Source organism: Sorex fumeus, unplaced genomic scaffold (assembly GCF_029834395.1).
Source record: "Sorex fumeus unplaced genomic scaffold, SorFum_2.1 ptg000239l, whole genome shotgun sequence".
NCBI classification, from domain to species: domain Eukaryota; kingdom Metazoa; phylum Chordata; class Mammalia; order Eulipotyphla; family Soricidae; genus Sorex; species Sorex fumeus.
In genome coordinates, this window is record NW_026606296.1 from 516,673 (window position 1) to 537,894 (window position 21,222).

The following is a 21,222-nucleotide window of genomic DNA, read 5'->3' on the forward strand; positions in this document are numbered from 1 at the left end:
ACTGACCCATGCCCACTGGAGCCTGCCCATCTGAGTTCTCCACTCCACTTCTGTCATCCCTGCTCTCTCACAGGGGGAACTTCTGCTCTGATTAAATGGAGACACAGTGAGGTGGGTCAAGTCAACCTAATCCACAGTGGGTCTCCAGTGGGACACAGCACAAAGCAGATGCTTGTGGTCCTCTGTATGTACCAAAGATCCAACTCCAGGTTACTGCCCCTCCCAAACCACTGGGAACACCCAACCGGACCCAGGACAGAGAGCAGCTCTGTTCATCTTCAAGGTCAGGGACTCCATATCTAGTGTCCACGCAGCTGACCAATACACATGTGTTGAGCAGAGACCCCAGGCCAGAGATGTACAGAACACCAGCATCTGCCACTGCATCCCAGGTTCCAGCCTCCCTCTGAGAACCAGGATTGCAATGACATTGAGAGAAGCTGTGGTGTGAGGTGACACAGAGCCAGCTGGCATTGCACCTGGGAGGCAGGATGAACACTGCCATCTCGGGGGCAGACCTGTGTTGGGGAAAGGCACAGGAATGAGGATAGAAGATGAGCAAAATCAGGTGAGGAGAGAGGACAATACAGGAGAGGACAGGTCACAGGCCAAAAAACTTGGACTAGAAGGACACAGATTGTCCCAGCACACAGTCTTGAGGATGCAGGGGTTCTAATCTTTTAACCCTCTCCCCCTACCAGCCCGGCTGCTAGGACCTGAGAAACAACTCACTTTGTAAAGCAGTGGACGGTAGAGAACACCCAGTGGGAATGAATGAGCACAGCTGCACAGGGATGAATGCTCTGGTACTGCAGGCTGGCCTGCCATGGTCACTGGCCTTCCAAGGCCTCGTGGCCACTAGAGATCATCCATACCCCCTGGGCTTCCCACACACTGTGATGACCACTCCGATGCCATGTGGTAAACAGGAGGTCCCTCTTTCTTCTCTGGTAGACCCTTGACCACTTCTCAGTGGGAAAGCAGAAGCAGGGGTCAACCAGTCCCAGAGTGACAGGGCAGCTTGGTGTCTGATATCCCTGTCTGCTGCCTGGGCAGCAGGAACTTGAACAGCAGAGCGCACACTGAGCAAGCCCCATGGGAAGCCTCAGAAGGGATGTGGTGACCACAGATGGTCACAGCTGCATCCAGCAGACCCCTTGCCCGCAGCAGCCCCCACCCCCACTCCCGGCCCAGACACTAGCTTTGTGTGTGGCGCTGTACTAGTGTCCTGCCTCCACCTCCCCACTGTCCCGGGAGGGGCAGTGGGCCATGTGACCTGGACAGGGTGGGCCGGGTGCCCCAACCATGTGGACGCTGTGGCCAGCTGCCCGCTCGAAGACTGGGGAACACAGAGAGGAAAAATGAGGAGACTGATGGGCCAGTCCACCCAGGCTGTTCCCCGCCCACAGCCCATATGCTCACCTGAGCCCAGGGTGCCCCAAGCACCTGCTGAGACGAGGGCTGCGGGGCTGGGACTTCCTGCCAGGGGCTTCAAGTCTCCATGCCCATGGCCAGAGTGCCTTCAGCCCTGGCTGTACCCCTCTGACCTCTGACCCCTAAAGTATGACCTCTCTAATCCCATCCTCCCCATTGGACACAGCTCTCTCCTGAGCCCTCCTTGACTTTGGACCTGCCCCTGTGCTATCCCTGTCCTGACCCCTCCCTGACCCCACCCTAACCCCCTCTGACCTCAGGTCTCACACACTACCTTGGCTGCACTCTGACCAGGTCAGGCCTTGGAGAGTTGGAGCAGGGTCCACAGAGCAGCTGAGTGCTTCAACTCACTCAAGAGAGGGACCTAGGAACTCCACTTGGCTTTTGGAAGTGATTTGGGCTGGAGAGGTCTACATCAGAGTTGAGTAAGGGCCGAAGGCGCAGCTGGAGCTGGGGGAGTGAATTCGTCCTTAGATGAGAACTTTGGAGCAGAACGGGAGACCCAAGGAGCCAGCAGAGATGAGGGACTCAGGAAGGCAGGATTGTACTGGGCATGCTTAAACACAGGAAGGGCAAGCAACGTTGCTAGATAAGGGATACGCTTCTTAGCTTGTTACAGAGATATATTTCATGTCATAAAATTCACCCATTAGAAGGGACAATTCCAAAATTTTCAGTATAATTTGGAATTTTTCAGTAATGACTTTAATTGGAAATAATCTCAAAGATCCTCAGGGAGTGAATCATCAGGGAAAATAGTAGAATCCATTGTATCAAATACTAAAATCCAGCAAAAGAAATATTGATTCTATAACTGCATGTCAAGTGGATTTTGCTTAGTCATTTAGTGAGTAGTCATTTCTATAACATTTCATTTTCATAGCATGTATAGTCCCGTTTGGATAATATCATTCTCAATAAGACGAAGTTGTAAAGATGGAAAACTGTGGCGTGGTGATCACTTGCCATGAAAACCATCTTGCTCCAAATATGAGTTTTAAATGTTGATGAAGTTCAGTTTATTCATTTTTAAGCGATTAATTTTGTGTTTTCTATCATAGCTAAGAATTTTACTTTTGCACCTTTGTCAAAACCAATTTTGTTTTTCTCTTTATGTGTCTGGGATTGGTGGAAATTTCTTATGAATTGCTAAGTCTGGAAATTAGATTCTTTCTCCTACTTTTCTTGGCTTACTGTAGTAATTTTTTCCTCCCCTTTTGAAATCTACAATAATATATATGCTGATTTGGAGAGTTTTCCAATTTGTTCTTGATTTTCTGTCGCAAAGCTTCTTCCTTGTCGTGAGTGGTCAGTGATGTTTCAGTTCTTTACTTCATGTCCTCCCTGTGTCCATCTGAGCTCTCAGATCCCTGACACCCATTATCACACTAGTGAACAAGGCACAAGAAAATGAAATTCACATTTCCCTCTGCTGTGAAATGTCTCTTCTGTCAGACGAATCTACAGGTGAGATCAGAGGCAGCTGAAGACCCTGTCTTTCATCTTCTGTGCCAAAACCTATGTTAAAATGCAAAGAAGCTGGGCTGGAGCAATAGCACAGTGGCAAGGGCATTTGCATTACACCTGGCTGACCCGGGTTCTATTCCCAGCATCCCATATGGTTCCCTGAGCACCACCAGGAGTAATTCCTCAGTGTATAAACCAGGATTAAACCCTGTGCATCGCTGGGTGTGACCCCAAAAGAAAAAAAAGAAAAAAGGAAAGAAAGGCCAGAGCTAGGTACTGGGGTAAAGGCACTTGCTTGCATGTGACTAAATCCTGCTTTGATGCAGTAAACATTGATGGTCCTCTGAGCAATGCCAGGAATGACTTCTGAACCCAGAGTAGGCCCTGAGCACCTTTGGGTATGTTCCAAAAACAAAAAGGGACAAGAAAAAAAATTAAAAAAATAAAGAGAGAATATCTCAGAAATCTACAATCAAAGGCCCTTACTTTGTCATTTATGAGTTTCTAGAAAAAGAAGCATGCAGGAGATAATTATTCCTTTCTGCCATCACATCCACCAAGCTCTGTAGGAAGGAGATTCAAATAATATGGGCTCCTATGTCATTTAAATTATGGTTTTTTTATGATCACGTTTTTATCATTTCCTTCTGCTAATTTTTTTATCTATCCATCTCCATAGTCTTCACATGTGAGCTCAAATTGATTATTTGAGATTTTCTTACTTGTTCTTTTCTTTTTTGAAAGGTAGGCCTGTATTTCTTTGATCTTCCCTCATTCCCAACACTTTCTTTGCCTCATACCCTAGTTTCTTTTTGCTGTGTCTCTTGTTAATATTCATATATCTCATTTATTTCCTCATTTTTCAGAGTTTTTCAGAAGAATCTTGTTCTGCGTCTGTATAGTGTGATTCTTACTATTTGCTTTGGGTTGATTTTTTTTCCTTCATCACTTTGTAGTGGTAAAAGATGCTTAATTTCATTTAAATATTTATATGATTATTGATACTTTTGTAGAGGTCTATGATTGATTTGAACTGGACAACCTTCCACATGCACTGAGAAGAATGTGAATGCTTCCTCACAGGTTCGTTCTCTTGAAGCCTGCGAGCTTGTGATTTCTCAATCGCCTCTTCTTCCAATACCAGAAAGTGATGCTGTGACCTCACATCTGAGTTTCTTTGGGGTCCTTTTTGGAGGAGGGAAAGGCAGGCCAGAGACAACTTCCTTAGCCACCCACAGCCCTGGGCAGGGAGGGCAATCCTGAGCACAGAGTTCACAGTTCTCCCCATCCCATCCGCTCTCTATGGTGTCAGAGTACAGCATCTGGGTTTCCTTCTGACCTAAGACTCTGAATCCCCAGGGAAGAGGGGAGGGCAGTGGGGGAAAGAACACACCTGTCACAGCCAAGTGTCCAGAGCCAAGGGGCTGTGTACAATGTCCAGTCTTGATAGTTAGCCCAAACCTAACCTTTCTCTGTGGAGTTTTCTAAGGGTGGGGGGTGAAGCTCTACCTCTCCAGTCAGGTCAGCTGACACCTATGGCTCCACTCACGGGGCTCCATCAACTCCATGTGCCTCTCCCTCCTCCCCTTCAGAAAAACAGGTATGTGGTCCTCAGGCATCCTCAGATGATGAACCACTGAGTATGGTGAGAGAATCATGGACCCTTCTGGCCCTACTTTAAGGGTGATATTTGGCAGTAGCTGCTCATTCCCCATGATGATGAAATCATATTTGTTCTTTGATCCTCTCAGTGTTACAGTTATTCTTTCCTTTTTAAATGTAGAAAAAGTTTGTTAAGCATTAAGGAGTTGTTACTTACATAGTTATTCATAGCTGACTTTGAGGTATACAATGTTCCAATACAATCTTACCCCTTGTGTTGACCTCTCTCCACCAGTTTCCCAAAGCTTCCTCCCAACCCCAGCCTTTCTCCGTGACAGGTATATTTTGTTTTTACCATTATATTTAATGTAGGAGTACTGCTATTTATTCAGCCATTGATTAAGCTCATTGAATTGGCATGAACTCCACATTACTTTTTAAAATTTTTTTTAATTGAATGTCCATGAGATGGACCAATACAAAGCTCTTCATAGTTGGGTTTTAGTCATATCATGATCCAGCACATGACTACTCTCTACCAGTGTACATTTGCCACCACCAGTGTCCCCTGTTTCCTTCCCACCATCCCCCAACGCCCCATCCCTCATCCCTAGCCTCCCTCTATGGGAGGCACTTTTCTTCTTATTCTCTCTCTCCTTTTCCTTTTGTGCATAATGGTTTACAATACAGGTGCTAAGAGGGCATGGAGTTTGTTCAAAGAATTCAGTATTTTTATTGACTTGGTAAGGCTGGAGTAGCTTTTTAACTGTGTGGCAGCTTTGCAGTGTGGATGTAACTGCTGAGGCTTGCAAAAGTACAGGGAGGTGGAGGCAGTTAGCCCATCCAGACACTGAGAAAGTCTGGCTGCTGATGCACTCTCCCCGCAGATGCAGGTTGACTCATGGCAGCACCATACCCCTGGACAAGCACATTTTTTTGTTTAGCTGATGTAGTTTGAGTCTTATGCTTAGACTGTTGTTAACTGTATTATTCAGACATAATATACAGATAAAACTCTCCCCTCTATACTACTGTGCATACCCGCTACCGCAGTTACCCTCCATCATTTTCTTCTCACTCCCTTCAGTTTCTTTCCTTCCCTTTATTCCTTACTTTTGTCATCAGGGGTCAAGGGTCATATAGGTATCCCATTTGTTACCTTGCATTCCCTACCCTGTTCTTCTGTATACCACAGAGAAGTTACATTTGTCTGTGGCATTTGTCCTCCTTCTGACTCACTCAGTTCCATTCAGCTTGTGGCAAATTGTATGACTTCACCTTCCGTTATAGCTGCACTGTGTTTGCATATCATACTCTCATGAATTGTTTATCCGATGTTAGATACCTAAGTTGGTTCCATGTCTAGCTATAGTGTTGAGTATTGCAATGAATAATGGTGTGCATTTGTTCGTTTGAATGAATGTTTTTGTGTCTTGGGGGTAATATCAAACTGCAGCATTGCTGGATCATATGGCAGCTCTGTTCTTACTTTTCTGAGAAACCTCCAAACTGTTTTCCACAGGAGCTAAGCCAGACAACATTCCCAACAACAGCAGGTAAGGATTCCTTTTCTGCCACATCCCAACAACACCAGAGATTGTGCCCACATTTTTTCCCTGACAGTTGTCATTCTCCTTTGTGTGATATGACACTTTGATTTGGATTTCACTGAGAGTAAGTGATAGCACTGTAAAACTGCCCTCCCGGTGTTCATCAATTTGCTTGAGTGGGCACCAGTAACTTGTACATTGTGAGACTTGTTAGTACTGTTTTTGGCATATCGAATATGCCACGGTAGAGTGCCAGGCTCTGCCAAGATGGCGGGATACTCTCAATAGCTTGCTGGGCTCTCTGAGAGGGACATAGGAATCAAACCCAGGTGAGCCACGTACAAGGCAAACACCCTACCTCTTGTGCTATTGCTCCAGCCCAGTGAAGACCGGCAAAACGTGATAATGAACCCTTTTTCATGTGTTATTTCATGGCCATCAGTCTACTTTTAAGATGCGTCTATTTCTTTCCTCTCACAATTTTTAAATAAGGTTTGTGAATTGGGGGAGGGGGGTGAGTCCTCTTGAGTACTTTATAGATCTTGGATATTCATATTTACCTGATGTGTTGCACATGAATATTATTACCAATTCAGTCTGGTGTCCTTTCGTTGTAGACCATGTTGTTAGCTAGGCAGAAGCTTTTTAATTTTATGAAGTCCCATTTGTGTATTTTTGTTTGAGCTGTCCCTGTCAATGGGTCTGATCATTGGAAACACCTTTGAGGCCCATAGCACTGCTTCGTTCTCCAGGGTGGAGGAGTCAAACCAAGCCCGATTTACCGCCCATAGAGCTCTGGAGCCAGCATGCAGTAACCTGGCAGGCAGCCACCGGGTGACATGTAACCAGTCCCTGTGTCTCCTGGGCAGCATTGAGTCACAGGTCCCTCAGCAGAGCCCAGCCTGGCAACTCGCAGGGAGGCCAAGAATGCATGTCCCGGCCGAGGGCACGCATTACCTCCTCTTGGGACCACAGCAAATCCTCTCTGTAGAAGGCTGGATTAACACTGGCCTCCATCTGGCTGGCCATAACTAGAGTCATCCACATACCAAGTTTCTACTAGAACCTGGGTTTGATCCAGCCCCATCAAGTAAGGGTTCGACAGGAGCTCTCCTCTGGCACAGAGTTGAGGACCATCTACTCATGTAAGTCCCTAGCCCGGGCACAGCTTGAACCTGCCTACACAGGTTTGCAGAAACTCTTCTCACCTAGCTCTGGTGTGGGTTTTGTTTTCCCTTCCATGATCCAGTGCCTGAGCCCTTACCTAGACCACAACTGGATGTGCAGTTTGGACCCTCACCAGAGCTGTTCCAACTGTGGGGTGTGGAACACGGCCCTTTGGCCACTGCAGAGGCAGCTCCCATTTCCGGAGCCTATCCCAGGTGGCCTGTTTTGGAGACAACACATACAGAGAGCACAGGACCTGGGCAAAGAGGGCACCAAAGCCTGCCAAAGCACGAACAATGCAAGGAACACCTGCAAGTGTTTTCCAGGCTCGGTCACAGGTGTACCTGTATGTGCTCTGGGATGGCTTTAGTCTGACACAACCCAATCGCAAGAACTTGACACAAACAGCGAGACTCTTCTGGGGCTCCAGGATCCTCAAGGCCTGATAATGAGACCTTTGTTTTCCACCTATCCCATGAAAATGCACTCCTCAGTCTTTATCCTGGTCACATAAAACATGGCCCCCTCTCCAGGGATTTTGAGATGTGCATTTTCTTGGGAGCTGACTGTGTTAATACCTCCCAAGCCCCACATAGACCCTTCTCCACCCTCACACCCCTCCCACTTCAGAGGAATGAAGAGCTGGTCTCAGCAAGCTGCCATCCCTGCTCTAACAGGTAAAAGCCAGGTCCCCAGGGCTTTCCAGATGCTTGATCCAACTTTTCAGGTACTTCATCAGCATCACCACCTCAGAGTCTCCTCCATCCAACCCAGCTCCACAGCCCAGCTGCCCCTCTAGGGTCTGCTCCATGGAGGAGGAAGAGCCCAGGGACCCCTCAGCTCCCTGACTGTGACTGCAGGGCTTCCTCAGTGTTCCCCAGTGGAGAGCAGTGCTTTCTCCAGACAGGTCAGTGTTGTTTAAACTCCCAGTGCTTGCTGAAGTGGGGCCAGGTGGCAAGGAGCTCGCCAACAGGAACAACTTGAAGGTTATGGGCTAGTCTATGGGAATGAGCACAGGCCCCGCTGCTGTATCTGGGTCCCCTTCAGGGCAGCTGATCTGCTCTGAAGTCTGGATGCTGGACTTTGTGTGCCCATAAAGGAGCATGCAGGAACAGTAGAAAGGTCTGACCACCTTGTTTCAGATGTGCCATAGAGTCTGGACATACTTCATTTCTTCCACAGTGATCACAGTTTTAGAGAGTGTAGAACAAAACTGGTGTGGTGCCCAGGAACTGTTCTTGCTTCTAGGGACCAAATGCAAGATGAGGCATGTTGAGCCACTTCACACCAGAAGCTACTGGTACTGTGGAGGAGCCTCAAGGTTACCCTAAAACATTTCCAACAAGAAATGAATTTCGGATCCAGGAAGCTTGCTGAAGTGATGAAGAGATCAGCTTGCTGATGTTGCAGCAGGCCGATTTCACCAGGGTGCCTCAGACAGGGGCAGGTGTTGTCCCTCCACCTGCCCCTGACGAATCCAGAGCCCAATGGAAAACCCAGGTATGTGAGACCAGTGACTGCTAACTCTAGTCCTCAAGGGATCAGGGACAGCTGCTCCTTCCCATCTCCTCGCCTCTATGTCACGCTCATGAACGGCCTTCCTCCTTGTGCCATTTAAGCTCAGTAATGGCCATGATCCAGAGATTTAAAAATGAATCTCAGAATCGAGATTTCTTCGGACACTAATTATTTAAAATTGTAGAATTCCAGGGCGTGCAGCCACTTTTGTGGCCATGTGATTTCTCATGCTATTCATAATAAGCTATACAAAATAAAGTATCTGTCTCTTAGGCAGGCTTGAGTGGTGGTGGTGGTAAACTTAGAAATAATTGTGTTGGGATGGTGTAATGGTGGTGGGATTGAAATATTGAATGTAATCCATTATTGTGAATAACTTTATGAAAATAAAATTTAAAAAATTATTTTGCGTACCAAAAAAAAACCCATTCCTGACAGGAACTACCTGTGATTTTGAACTGTCTCCAAATAGGCAGAAAGTAACAGAGCACCAAAGGCAATATAGATCCTGAACTATCAGGGATAAAGAAAACTGCAGGTTCAGGACACCATGCTCAGTTCCAGAAGTCGAGACAGGACAGACAAGGAAAGATTAAGGACCTTGCTGTTTGTCTTAGTGTAAAGAAAACACCAAGAGAGGACACATGTTCTCTGGATAACAAAAATCGTTGCATCCCTAATACAGTTATCAGAACCTTCGTGCTTAGGGTGCATTACACAGTGCATAAAATCCCTACCCCACAATCCCAAATTTGGGGTTCTCTGCCAGCAGTGAGAGGGTTTTTCCCAGGCTTTCGTTCTCAATAAAATTCTTTGAGAAGCTCACTTTAAATCTGCGCATCTGCTGTTAGCTAGTACAAGGGAGTAGAAAGAAGCTCATTGTTCATCAACCATTGAAGGAATTGCCAGATGTAGCCCTTCTGCACATGGAATATGATTTTGTAGTTAACGTTTGAACTGTGGATATGAGCTGATGTAGGTGGACCAGGAAAAGCTGTTCTCAGTGAAAGAGGCCACATAAAGCTAGACAGCCAGAGTGTGGCAATCTAGAGAAAGAAAGGAATATGGGGTTCAAGACTCAAGGATTAATGGGAAGAGAAAGTGTGATGGCTGAGTGGAGGAGGTTATGGACACCTTCTGAGGATACGAGCTCTATTTTAAAGTGTGGTGAAATTGTTTTAAAAGGTATTTTGGAACTGAAGAAGTAGTACAGCTGATGGGGCAGTTGCTTTGAACATGGCCAACCTGGATTTGATTCCTGGCACTCCATATGGTCCCCTGAGTCCAGAAAGGAGTACGTCCTGGGCAGAGCCAGAGTAAGCTCCAGGAACCATTTTGTGTGACACTAAAACAAATGGAATGCTGAGAATTGGGAAAATTGTATACACATTAAGGTGCTTGTGTTGCATGTGCACAGCCCTCGTTCTACTGATGTCTAGCACCACGTTGTCCCCTGAGCTATACCAGGAGTGTGTCCTAGAACAAGGAGCTCTGTAGAGCAGTCACTGTTGGGTGTGAGCCACGAACTCAGGGAAGAAATGGAAACAGTCTGTCTCCCACATCTGTGAAAGCTCCTTTGTGTTGCTCTCTCCCATGCTGTGATTTTTCCCAGCGTGATGCCCTCAATCTTTGATGTGCTTTTTGATGCATTCCAAGGAAAAGACAGCAAACGTGAGCCTCGCCTATGTCCACAGAATTGGGTGGGTCTGCTGAAACTGAGCACATCTCCCTAAGGGTGGGGAGGACTCATCCCTGCTCCAGGGAGTACAATGTCTCACAGGACCCAAACCCTGTAACGCCCTTACCTGTTTTCATCTCAGGATTGTCCAAGGAGCATGAGCGACAGGAGATACCAAGAGTTTTCAATGTAATGAAATTTATTAACTATTTACACAATGACACAAAGGGGCTGCTCCAGCAAAACCCCACCACTGGGCCCGCCAAACAATACAGAGAAGTCCTAGCTGGATGAAGATCAGGTGGAAGACAAGGTTGTTAGGGGCAGCCAGGCTCAGGAGGGAGGCCCCTGGTCTCCTACTGGATGCTGTACCCATTCTGTATTGTACTCCTCTGGGCTAGAGCAGGCTGGAACCTTCTCTTTGGGGGCAGGGAAGGGCCCACCAGCTCCACAGTCAAGGCTGAGCCCCCAGACACCCTGGGGTGCTCCCCAGGGAAGGGGGTCTTCTCAGTAGTACCCAGTCCTGCGCTCCCACACAGAGGCCGCTTCCTGGAAGGGGCAGTAGCAGGGGCAGCAGGATTGCAGGCCCTTCTGTGAGTGGGTTGGGGCGGAGAAGCCCCCCAGGCCCTCGGGCAGCAGGGGCCAGTGTCTGAGCCAGGTCTCATGGGGAAGCCCCAGGGCAGAAGGCTGTGTTGAGAGGCCTGGAGGAAGGCCAGGCAGGGCAGCTCCTCCTCCTCCTCCTCACTGGAGCCCTCTGCTGCCCCATGTGGCCCCTGGCCAGGAGGGGCCTCTCCCAGCATGAGGGAGACCCTGTTGTCCAGAGTAGGGGCAGCGAGTCCCGGAAAGGGGGCCTGTTCTGCCTGAAGGGATGGGGATTCCAGGCTCCCCAAAGAGAGGACAGAGGCTCGAGGTGCCATCCCAGTGGCCTCAGCCTGCACAGGCCTTGAGGCATGTCCAAAGTCAGTCTCAGGTGGTCAGGATTCAGCGCTGGCCCCTGGATTATGGCCCCAGGTAGGGGTTGGGTTGCAGTGACCTGCTGCACTCTCAGATGGACTTGAGTCCTTTGGAGTCAGCTGGTGTTGGGGACAAGCCTTCTGGACCTCCTTGTCCAGCACAGTCCGTAGACGCTTTTCCACAATCTGAAGGGAGGAAGGAGAGTGTGGGCATGTGGGGGTGCAGGGTGGGACAGAGAGTGACCGCGACTCCTCCCAGAGTAGAAAACCAAGATCTCTGTCCCACTAAGGGCCCTCACCCCCGCCAACCCTTCCCTCACCCCATATTCACGTCCTCATCTTCCCTGAGGACTCAAAGGGAGGCCTCTGGCCATGGCCTGGGCAGGGAGGGCACCAAGTGACTAGGCCCCAGTGCTGGGCGCCCCTCCCTGACTCATGACCCACCTGCTGCTCTGAGTGCCCTGGTACCTGTCCCCTGTGTCCCCTGCAGGGACTCTTTCCCAGCAATCACATGCAAAATACCTCCTATTTGCCGTGGGCCGCTACCCATTGCCTTCCAGGAAACCCTCACATTATTCCCCTGGGTCCTGCATGGACCCCAGAGACCTATGTGCCTCACCTGTGTGGGGGTGAGTCCTTCCTCCTCCTCGAGCTCCTCAGCCAGGTCCAGGAGATCCAGCTGGGATTCTGGGGAGAGTAGGTGCGCCAGGAAGCTGGGGTGAATGACTGCCTCGACCTGGGAGGGGGAAGCGGGTGTGAGGGTTCTCCTTTGGACTAGGAAGGAATTAAGATGCAAACTCACCCGTTCTCAGCACAGTGCAGGGTCTTGGACGGTTGCACAAAGTCTCTGTCATGTACACACATGACACAAAGACACACACTTTTCCACCTCTAGGCACATGTACATGTATCCACACGTTTCTGCACAGAGCCCACACAGTACACACAGATGGAGACACACAGAGATGTTCACACATTGACCAAACCCAGAAATTCTCAAAATAGGGCCAATGTTTGTACACAGGGAGACACATGTGCACACATACACACAAACACAAGTAGAAATATGTCACTACCAAGCCCTGGACAGAAGCAACCCTGTGCCCTCCCCACCCTACAGCAGCACCCAAAACCCACCTTGGTGACAAAGGCCTCCTGGGAGCACAGCTCGTACACATAGCTCAGGAGCCCCGGCTCAGGGCAGGTCCCGGCCTCCTCCTGCTGCTCCTTCCTGCCCGCTGCCCTTCGGCCAAGGGGCGCCCCACAGACTGTATCGGGGGCCTTTAGCTGCTCGTCCATGATATCCATGTTCTGCACGGTCTCAGGGGGGATCTCCTTGGGGGCCTTGGTTTTGGGGGCCCGCTGTGGTTTGTGCGTCTTGGGGCAGGCTGCCCGAGCCCGGGGTCTGGATTTCTTAGGGACACAGGCTGAGGAGGAAGAAGGGGAGAGGGACGTGAGTGGACCCCGCGTCCATTGCCCTTAGACACACAGCACTGAGCACAGAAATGTGGACGGATACCTGTGGGATGGGTCAGGTCAGGTGTGTGTCTACATCTGTGTGTACTAGAATCCCATAACTGCGTGAGGGATGAGGAGGCCTTCAAAGGGAGGAGGGGTCAACCGTGTCCCCAGGGTCTCCAACCCCACTTCAAAGGTGAGTCTGACGCCCTCAGGCAGTGTGCTGTGTTCAGGGAGAGGGAGAAACCCAGGAACAGGGGGCCTCTGAGCATAGGCCTGGGTGTCCCCAGGAGAGTGAAGGCTCCCTGGCAGGGCAGGAACCCTAGCACCTTCCTGGGCCTATGAAAATTAGCTGGGGAACAGGCTCGGTACCTGGCTGCTGGCCTAGTGGTGGGCCTGGAGCCCCCTGAGGCTCAGGCCTGGGTGGAGCAGTGGTTGGCAGTCCCTGTACTCCATTCATCCACTGCAGCTTCTGCGCTTCCATCTCTTCCTCAGCCTCAAACTCCATGAACCTGGTATGGGGAGCACAGACCCCATTGAGATGGGCTGGCCTGGACCATACTGGATGAGGCAGGGACAGGGAACACACACCGCCAAGCCCTCAGGAGGGTGGAGAATGGGTGGGCATAGACCCTAGCTCCCCCAGTGATTCCCCATATCATCATTTTGAGGGTCACAGAAAATAAGGGACTGTGACCCTCAGACTGTGGTCAGGAGCCCCAGAGTGGGGTGGGGAGAAGTGTCCCGGCCCCAGGAGGGACAAGCTTCCACAGGGGAAGGGCCTCCCGGGGATGCCAAGGACGCCTTGGCCATCTGGGAGCAGCCCGTGAAGCCCAGTCCCGCAGCCAGCCCCAACCCCCAGTCTCTGCCCAGGACTGACTTACTTGGCAGCCATGTCGTAGTAGATCATGCGGTCAAAATTGCTCGTGCCCTCCCATTCCCGCAGGGCCCGGCGCAGGCCTTCCTCCAGGCTCATGGTGGGCTTCAGGCAGGCGAGGGTGCGCAGAACCGGGCTGCAAGGACAGGCTCGGTCAGGGTCTGTATCTGCCAGGAGGCCCCGCTGTCCTACACCCATGCCTAGAGCCCTGATGGCGGCCTGGTCTCCCCGCGCAGAGTTGACTCTGCCTCCCACACCCCTGCTCAGTGGCCATGCTGGTGTGATCCTTCAGCTCTGAGGATACGTCATGAGATGCCAAGGCCGAGCAGTCATGGCCTGTCTGAACCCTGGTGCATCTGTGCTGTGTCTGGTATTAGGAACAGAATGTCTGTCCTACAGACCACAGGTCAGATCCAACCCTGATGAGCAGACTGAGTTGAAGCTTTAGGGCATGACTGGTCACTATGGGATTTGAGCCGAAACCCCGGGGTGACATTCCTGAGGTCACGCTGTCATGGACCCTACCCTGGGGGTCACCCCGGTCCCTTCCTGTGAAGCTCCCATTAGGTCTAGGACACCTGAGGGACTTACATGAGGAAGCAGGAAACAGCCTCAGTGTCCGGAGTCTGAGGAAGGTACCTCCGGGTCAGGGCCTTGAATCGTTGCCAGCGCCGAAAGTTCTCGTAGACGCTACTGGGGCTGCTGGAGGTTTCAGGTGATGCCTGGTTCCGGGTGGTGGCTGGACCAGTCTCCCCACAAACCCACTGGGGCAGTGATCCACCACTGGATGGGAGGATGATGGGAACCACCTGGGCCACTGGCAGTGGAGCCTGAGGAGGATGGTCTCCTGTCCCAGCCTGGGTGACAGTAGTAGCTGGGGTCGGCATAACGGTCTCTGGCACAGATGACACCAAGTAGACGGGTGCAGGATGCCCATTCACGGCAGATGGAACTTCTGGGCCCCCCCAGTTGAGTGAAGCCTGTGTCAGGATGACAGGCTGGTTCTGGGCTGATTCCACAAGCCCCACCTCAGGGCTGACCTGGATGATGACCTTGCAAGGTTCAGGAACGCGGGGACCATGGCTTGCAGCTCCTGTCATCACAGGCACCATGGGGAAAGGTGACAGTACCAGAGGGTTGCCAGGAGCAATGGCCGAGGTCACCAGAGGGGGCATCTGGATGGGCTCCCAGGGTGGTGGCTGGGGGAGCCCTGGATTGAGAAAGGGCAAGACCCGGAAAGCAGAGCCGGAGACCCCAAGGTTCATGGTCATCTCTGGGAGCAGCACAGGAGACACTGTGGAATGGAGGGAGGGGAGTGAGAGGGAGACGGTGTGGGGGGGAGCAAGGCCTCACAGGCCCAACCATCTCTAGATCAGGCCCTTTGAAAGGAATGAGGTGGTGTGCCCTGTCTCAGCCCTGAGTCCCGGGCACAGGCCATCCCTCCCCTCAAGCTGGGTTATACTTCTTGGAGATCCTAAGGCTAGGGTTCTTGTGTTCTGGGAGAGTTTCATCAGGGATGGCAGCAGGTGCGGAAATGGCCAGAGATTTCACCAGTCAGACACTTGGGGATGTTTCCAGAGTTCTGGAGCTGCTGATCATGTTAGATTGAAAATTGGTAACATCTTCTAAATAATCTAAGACTTTATCCCAGAGACAGATACAGGATAATTAACATCAGGCATAAACCAGGTGCCAGGAAAGAAAATTGTCTGCCACCATCGTTACTCAGGTGGAATTCACACAGAGACTCACACTAGAGACGACCCAGAGCCTGTGCGCATCATGCTCAGGACAGAGGCCCTGATGTCTCCAACTGCTCTGACGATGCTCTTTCTGCCTCAGTACACTCCAACTCTCCCCAAGGAACAGACCTTCACAGACTTTTCTCAGGAAAACCCCACATATCACACACACACACACACACACACACAGAAACACACCTCATTCTCACAAACTCACACATAGACTCACACATCCATTTATTCCTTGTCTGTGAGGGAAGTATCCAATTCTCAATCAATCTTCACCTCACAGCTGAAATGCTTGCTGGGCCTGCACCATGAGATGCCAGACCATGGAAGAACAAACTTCACCAAAATGAGAACAATCCAGAATAACTCAGGAATCTGAGTCGTAACTACGCTGAAGTCACCTGTCTCCCAACCTGCTGACCCAAGACAGCTGCTGGGCTCAGCCAGCCGAGAGTTTAAGTCTGTAGAAGTGTCAGGCTCTGACTGTGGCAGTTAGTCACTTGCAACCCAGCTCTGGGGAGGACTCATCATGGCAGAATTACACACAGACAGCCTCACTCAACAAGGTTCAGGCTGGACCATCTGTGCTGAGCTGTCCACATCAGGTTGAGCTCAGCACAAGTCTAATTAATTCTAAACTTATTCTAGAGCACAGGAGGAGGCATGGACTCAGCATGCCTGGGTCTTTCCTGTGCCACCACAAAAAAGTCCCTCCAGACACATGACAAATGGCCCTGTTCCCCCATCCACCAGCAGGACACTCACATATAAAGCAGCCATATGCCTGCTGCCTCCCTCTGTCCATACCAATGACCTTCCCCCAGGTAATTTGACACACCTCCAAGGATGCCCTCCCAGACCCCTCAGGTTCCCCTGGGCTCCCTTTGCTGTACAGGTGAGATATCTATGGAGCCCAGGTCTTTCTCCTCTTTCACCCACTCAAAACATGGTGTTCCCAGTCAGGGTGACTATGAACCCAAAGGATTTCAGGGTGACAGTGACTTTCTCACATACACAGACACTCTCACAGGCTTACCTCCTCCTGAAGCCATCGCCATAGACGTGGCCAGAGGTCACTGCAGTTTATCAGCCTTCACAACGGCAAAAATCAGGACCAGGATCAGAGAGTGAACTGCTCACGCAGACGCTCAGGATCCCAGTGGGTGAGGGTGAAGTTTGAATTCAAACCTCAGAATCTTGAGCCCAAGACATTCTGCAGTGGGGGAGGGGAGGGCCAGGTGGGCCTGGCTGGGGAAACATTCCATGAAGGGCTCTGATTGGACGGCCAGAACCAGAACTTTCCTTCAAACTGCTCAATGGCAGAGCAGCTCACATGGCCTCTTCCAGCCACTTAGACAAAGTTTCCCGATTCTCAGCACACATGTTGGCTTGGTCTTCGCTGTATCTCAATACTTTATCCACCAGTCTAGTTGTGTGCCCCTCAAATCTCTCTCCTTCCTCTCTTCCTGTGGACCTCCTTCAACAGAGTCTACTCTTTCTTTGCAATATTCAGTCATTTGTGACTTGTGAACCCATGGAGGTCAAAAATTAAAAGGAGTTTTCCCAAGCAAACGCAGTGGGTTTTGCTTTTTTGTTTGTTTGTTTTGCTAATCCTTCATTAGGGTCCAATCCCTAGGAATGAAAGTAATGTAGAATTGTCTAACATGTTTGACTAGCTTTTTCAAAGTTTCTTTCTACTGGAAGCTATTATCCCTCCTGGAATAGCCATGAAGTTTCATGTTAAAACAGCTACGAAGCTCAAACTTACTTCTTTGCATTTGCAGTACATTTTATGGATGATTTGCCTCCTAAATATAATGTTGAGTCGAGGAATATCTTTAGTGGTTCAAAGATAAGTTTTGCCAGAGGCTCAATGATGTGTTTTTAATGCATGGCTGGGTGTTCCCTTCAACTTCGCCTTGTAATACAATGCTCTCTCCCACACCAAACTGGATTTCTGTTGTTAACATATTTCTAGACATGTACTATGAACTGAAACCCCTAAGGATCTCATTTTTATGAACTCATAACTGATTTCCACTCTGGTTAAAAGTACATGTACGTTCTACCAGCTGGCATGTGTATTGATTTTTTTATATTGGTCAAACGGCTTCTCTCTTGTTCAGGAGACTCCATCCACACAGCATGAACTTCTGCAGTCTCTAACTGAATCCTTCTTATGCCTGAAAAGCCACCAATCTCGTGCATGACTGGCCGACATTTGCACCACTGCAGCCTGTAGGTGCGCGCGCATTGGGGCTGTCCTGGCTCGGTTCTAAGCAGTTAGAGGTAACGGACACGCACGCGCACCTGCATCTCTCGCGGGGTCTGCAACTGCCAACGTCCTACAAGCTATGGGTGTAATGACTCCTCTTTGGGATAGTCGCACCCATGCCTATGTCAGACTAAACAGAGGGGGATGTGGCACTTTCCAGCTGTCTGGGGGAGCGTCTCCTCCAGGCTGTGGCAGCGCCGCACACCTGCGCCAGATCGGTTCCGGATCTGGACGCTGAGAGCTAGGGTGGTAAAGGACTCCTGGGACCATTCAGACTGCTACTTGAGGTCGGAGTGAATGTGCAGCGGGGGAGGGCCATTGCCTTGCATATGCCAACCTGGCTTCCATCCTCTTCATCCCAGATGGTACCCTGAGTACCGCCAGAGTAATTCCTGAGTGCAAAGGAATTCCTCAGCACAGCCAGTGTGGCTTCAAACCAAAACAAAAGAATCCCAAAATACAACAGTAATAAAACAGCAAGAGCAAACAAAGCCCTACTAACATGTGGACCTTTTGTGTAGGATGCAAAAGCAAACACAAAGTTTTTCCTTATTGATAACTTTAGCCCTTGAACATGAAAAAAGTCAGGTCACTCCTAAATGGGGAAAATGGGAAGCTCTGACATACATAGAAAATACATACTTAGAAAAGCTTCATCTTTGTTTCCCAAAGCGTTTTAGAAACCAACAATTAGGTTCCATCACTATTCCCTCGTCAATAAATGAAACAGTTTTCTTGACTTAAAATATTGAAACAATCATAATCTGACATCCAATTTTTGCGCAATTGGTAGCCTGGTTGGCAGGAGATGCAAGAATTAAGCAAATATCGACAGACATATGTAAGGTTCAGTTGAGCTTACAAAATTGACAGTGAAACTATGTTTTTGTATATTGTAATGCCTTAAAAACCTCTTAAATGTGTGTTCATTATCTGTAGTATTTTAGGACAAGACACTTCATTTATTGAGACCAGGTAGAGGTGTCCAGCCATTGTCAGCTCACAAGTACATGGGTGTAATGCTGCAATCGCAGATCTGTTTGAGTTTAACCATGGTGATTACCAGTTCCAAGAAAGCAGTAGGATGGCCAGATGACAGAGACAGGGATTTCAAATTGTTTACTTCAGGAAGCAGCTAGTGAAATTTTGGGCCCAGCAGAGCAAGCTGAGCTTGATGACCCATTAAATATGAGGAACCTGTGGTGGTTGTGGTGGTGATGGTGGTTCTGGTATCATGGTTACACTAATTCATTTTCCTTCATCCCACGAAGAATTTGTTAGGATGAGAAATATCTGCTTTAGAAAGGGGAGAGCAAAGAGCGATTGGAAAGAATCTTAAGAAATTCCAGAGCGAAGGAGGATGGTGTACTGGGCAGACAAGGCAGCAGCTTATTGAGTGTGTCCAATCTCTCCTGGGAGTAGCGAGTCATGGAAGCTCTTATGGATTCTTTCCCAGGGAACAGAATGAGGGGTGTTCTTCAACCTGAGTTGTGAAGGTCCAGTGTTGATGTGTTTGCAAATTTAGGCACATGTGTAGTGGTCATGGGATGTGGTTTTCTGCATGTTATATGTGCATCGCACAAGTAAGGTCATATATGTTGTCATCAGGAACTCTCCACCTGGGTGCCTTTCCCCACCATTGTCCTCACATCACCTTCAGTCTGCTTCTTCCTTGACTGAGGTTTTGTTTTGTAATCAAAAGTCAAGACATCTTTTCATTCAGGAGTTTTTAATTACTTTCCTTTGTTTATATAGCACGCTGAGATCCTACAATATTTGTCCTTTCTCTGAATTCTTTTGCTTGTCAGGATGCCCTCCATCCATCCAATTTGCAGGAGTCTGCAAGATTTTACCTTTTCTTGTAGCTGAGTAGTGTTCTGTTGTGCATGTTTATACTACAACTTTATCTGTTTATGTGTCCATTTGGGGTTTTCCTGAGTATTGTACTTAGCATGGCAGTGAATATAGGAGTGCATATATCATTTTGATTTTTCTATTAAGGGGTTTTGGTGGGAACATGCAAATGTGAAATCACTAGGTCTTTTGGAACCTATATTCTTGCTCCACTACCCAACTGCCGCCACACTCCATGCTGCTTTCCACACACTTGGGCCGAGCCTCACATATGAGTGAACATATTCCTGGCCACATCCCTACCCATTTTCCATCATTCCCACACCATATTTGATGGGTTTCAGACAGTAGGCAACAAATGATAAGTAAAGTAAGTAAAGGCCCTCCCGTTGATCATCGATTTGCTCGAGCCGGCCCAGTAACGTCTCCAATGGACACTTTGTTGTTACTGTGTTTGGCATATTGAATACATCCTGGGTAACTTGCCAGGCTCTGCCGTGCAGGCGAGATACTCTCGGTAGCTTGCCGGGCTCTCCGAGAGGGGTGGAGGAATCGAACTCAGGTCGGCCTTGTGGGCTGCCTGCAAGGCAAATACCCTACCGCTGTGCTATCGCTCCAGCCCACAAGTAAATATATAAATATTACATATATTACATTTATATATTATACAAATATGTATTATATTTATATAATTCAGAGAGTCCGGTAATCTACTGAGAATATCCTGCCCACACTCCAACTTAGGCTATTCATCTTTGGATATTTTTTTCTTGTCAATTTTGTGTATTCTTCCAGAACTAAGTGCTGAATTGGCTAATTTTTCCTTTCATTTGAGAATTTTCTTATTTCTTAGTTTTAATTTTATTTTTATATAGTAGTTCACAATATTTGATTATATTTTATATTTGATCACCAATCCCAACACCATTACACATTCCCACTACCATATTTCGGATGTTTTCATCCCAAACCCCAACCCCTACCCCATAGCAGAATGAAAATAATTTATTTTGCATTATTTGTTACGATAAAATGCTAAAAATGCTCCAAAATGTTTCTTTAGAGAAAAGTGTGTGAAGATTGTTGTATTTCACGCTTTAACCACTAAACTCTTCTATAAGAGATTATGAGCATGTTGTTAAAGGTTCAGTCCTTTGTGCATAGATATTGGACTGGAGCAATAGCACAGCCCTAGGGTGTTTGCCTTGCATGCGGCCAACCTGAGTTCAATTCCTTCGTCCCTCTCAAAGACCCTGCAAGCTACTGAGAGTATCTCGCCTGCAAGGCAAAGCCTGGCAAGCTACCCGTGATTTATTCGATATGTCAAAGAAAGTAACAACAAGTCACAAAATGGAGACGTTACTGGGCTGCTCAAGCAAATCCATGAACAATGGGAGGACAGTAACAGTGATATACATATATATATATATATATATATATATATATATGTAAAGATATATTTCCCTAGAGAATTGGTTGCCTTCATCAAATGTGGTGTGCCACTCTTGGAAGATGGGTTGTGTCAGGTATGAAATGCAGGCGCAGGGTCGAGGAATAGGGTCAGTCATGGGTAGGCTCTGCCTGAACATGTGAAGAGCAGCCGTGACCATGGCAACGGTTGAATTCTGGAGAGTTTTG

At 48.8% G+C, this 21,222-nt stretch overlaps 1 protein-coding gene across 1 annotated transcript in view; it reads right to left on the reverse strand.

The window, feature by feature from the left end:
• Positions 1-21,222, reverse strand: part of LOC130018140 (NUT family member 2G-like) — a 122,571-nt gene that overhangs the window by 51,157 nt on the left and 50,192 nt on the right. The window contains exons 3-8 of the mRNA XM_056108947.1: positions 14,296-14,453; positions 13,712-13,840; positions 13,207-13,339; positions 12,507-12,734; positions 11,989-12,105; positions 11,508-11,555 (exon numbers count right to left, since the gene is read on the reverse strand). Of these exons, the coding sequence (XP_055964922.1) occupies positions 11,508-11,555; positions 11,989-12,105; positions 12,507-12,734; positions 13,207-13,339; positions 13,712-13,840; positions 14,296-14,453 (813 nt within the window). The remainder of the gene's footprint in view (positions 1-11,507; positions 11,556-11,988; positions 12,106-12,506; positions 12,735-13,206; positions 13,340-13,711; positions 13,841-14,295; positions 14,454-21,222) is intronic.